Source organism: Seriola lalandi, unplaced genomic scaffold (assembly GCF_002814215.2).
Source record: "Seriola lalandi dorsalis isolate HSWRI2012SDOR001 ecotype SW California unplaced genomic scaffold, Sedor1 jcf7180002002400, whole genome shotgun sequence".
Classification (NCBI taxonomy): Eukaryota; Metazoa; Chordata; class Actinopteri; order Carangiformes; family Carangidae; genus Seriola; species Seriola lalandi.
In genome coordinates this window covers 1-1,400 of record NW_019473056.1, presented here as the reverse complement: position 1 = coordinate 1,400, position 1,400 = coordinate 1, and the positions used below count along the sequence as shown (strand labels likewise).

At 45.5% G+C, this 1,400-nt stretch overlaps 1 protein-coding gene across 1 annotated transcript; it reads left to right on the top strand.

Moving 5' to 3' along the window:
- Positions 1-19: 19 nt before the first annotated feature.
- Positions 20-1,376, top strand: LOC111665739 (transcription elongation regulator 1-like protein). Its single transcript, XM_023420813.2, has 3 exons — positions 20-623; positions 736-854; positions 1,027-1,376. The coding sequence occupies exons 1-3, from the start codon at positions 573-575 to the stop codon at positions 1,181-1,183; spliced, it is 327 nt and encodes a 108-aa protein (XP_023276581.1). The 5' UTR covers positions 20-572; the 3' UTR covers positions 1,184-1,376.
- The last annotated feature ends 24 nt before the right edge of the window (positions 1,377-1,400 follow it).

The window sequence follows — 1,400 nt, the reverse complement described above, 5'->3', positions numbered from 1 at the left end:
ACACACACACACACACACACACACACACACACACACACACACACACACACACACACACACAAACAAACACACCTCCTCCAGGCTGATGATGACAAACCCTCTGTCTGAACAAACTGTGTGACTACACCCTCTAATCATCACCATGACAACAGTGTACTGCAGGAAGTAGGACTGCACAGTGATTTCAGTGAGGAGGGAAACAGACAGACTGGTTCATCCTACAGCAACATAATGAGCTACAAGACCAGACCAGTGTCAAGACCTGAACCCCATGGAGCTGGTCTTGGATGAACTGAACTGAAGCAGAAAGTGATACATTAGTGGGAACTACGGCAACAGAGTTGGACGCACTTTCTAAACAGTGACTGATTTTCACTGTAGAACAAACGACAGAGTTCAGCTGCTGAAGATTCAATGCTTCCTTTTCTTTCAAATGTACACTATTTATTTTTTCAGAAACACTGAAACTGAATAAGTAATGTTCTAATGTTGTATACTGTGTATACACCCACCGCCACCCCCACCCCTCACAGGTGTCGGCGTTCTCAACCTGGGAGAAGGAGCTCCATAAGATGGTGTTTGACCCTCGTTACCTGCTGCTGACCTCAGATCAGAGGAAACAGGTTCATTAGAGCTTTCCTGAGTCTCTCTGACCTCTTAGCAACCAGCAGCATGAGATCATGATGTTATATCTTTATGATGTCACTAATACATCACTGTTACCTGTGTGTGCAGGTGTTTGATCAGTTTGTGAAGAGCAGGGTGAAGGACGAGTACAAAGAGAATAAGAGTAAACTGCAGAAAGCCAGAGAAGAGTTCAGGCAGCTGCTGGAGGAGGCCAAGATCTCCAACAGGTATCACTCATTCATCATTCACTACATTAGTCGTCCATCATTCATCTAGATCTGACCTTAGTCCACCTCCTCACCTGGACTGTTAGGTGTTTATCCAGCTGTCAGATGACATCATCATCCTGTTTCACTCTGATCTCAACCGTCAATGCTTGTCTTTATTTTTCCACTGCAGATCAACTTTTAAGGAGTTCTGCGCTCGTTACTGTGGTGACCAGCGCTTCAATGCCCTCAACAGGAAAAAGGAACAGGAAGTCCTTTTCAACCATTACATCACATCCTTAAACAAACGGGACAAGGAGAACAGAGCCAGACTGAAGAAGATGAGATGAGAACTGAACCTCTGTAGAACTCATACAGGACCAGATCCTGTGTTGGCTCTCATTGGTGGATCCTGGTTTCAGCCTCTGCTGGTTCTGTTGAGATCATACCGAAACCAGAGAGACTGACTGACACCAGACATGAGACTGGGACTAGCTATTGAACTGGATCTGAGTGGTTCTGTCCTTGTTTGTTGTTTTATGGGGGAGGACTAGCAGCATCAGCTGG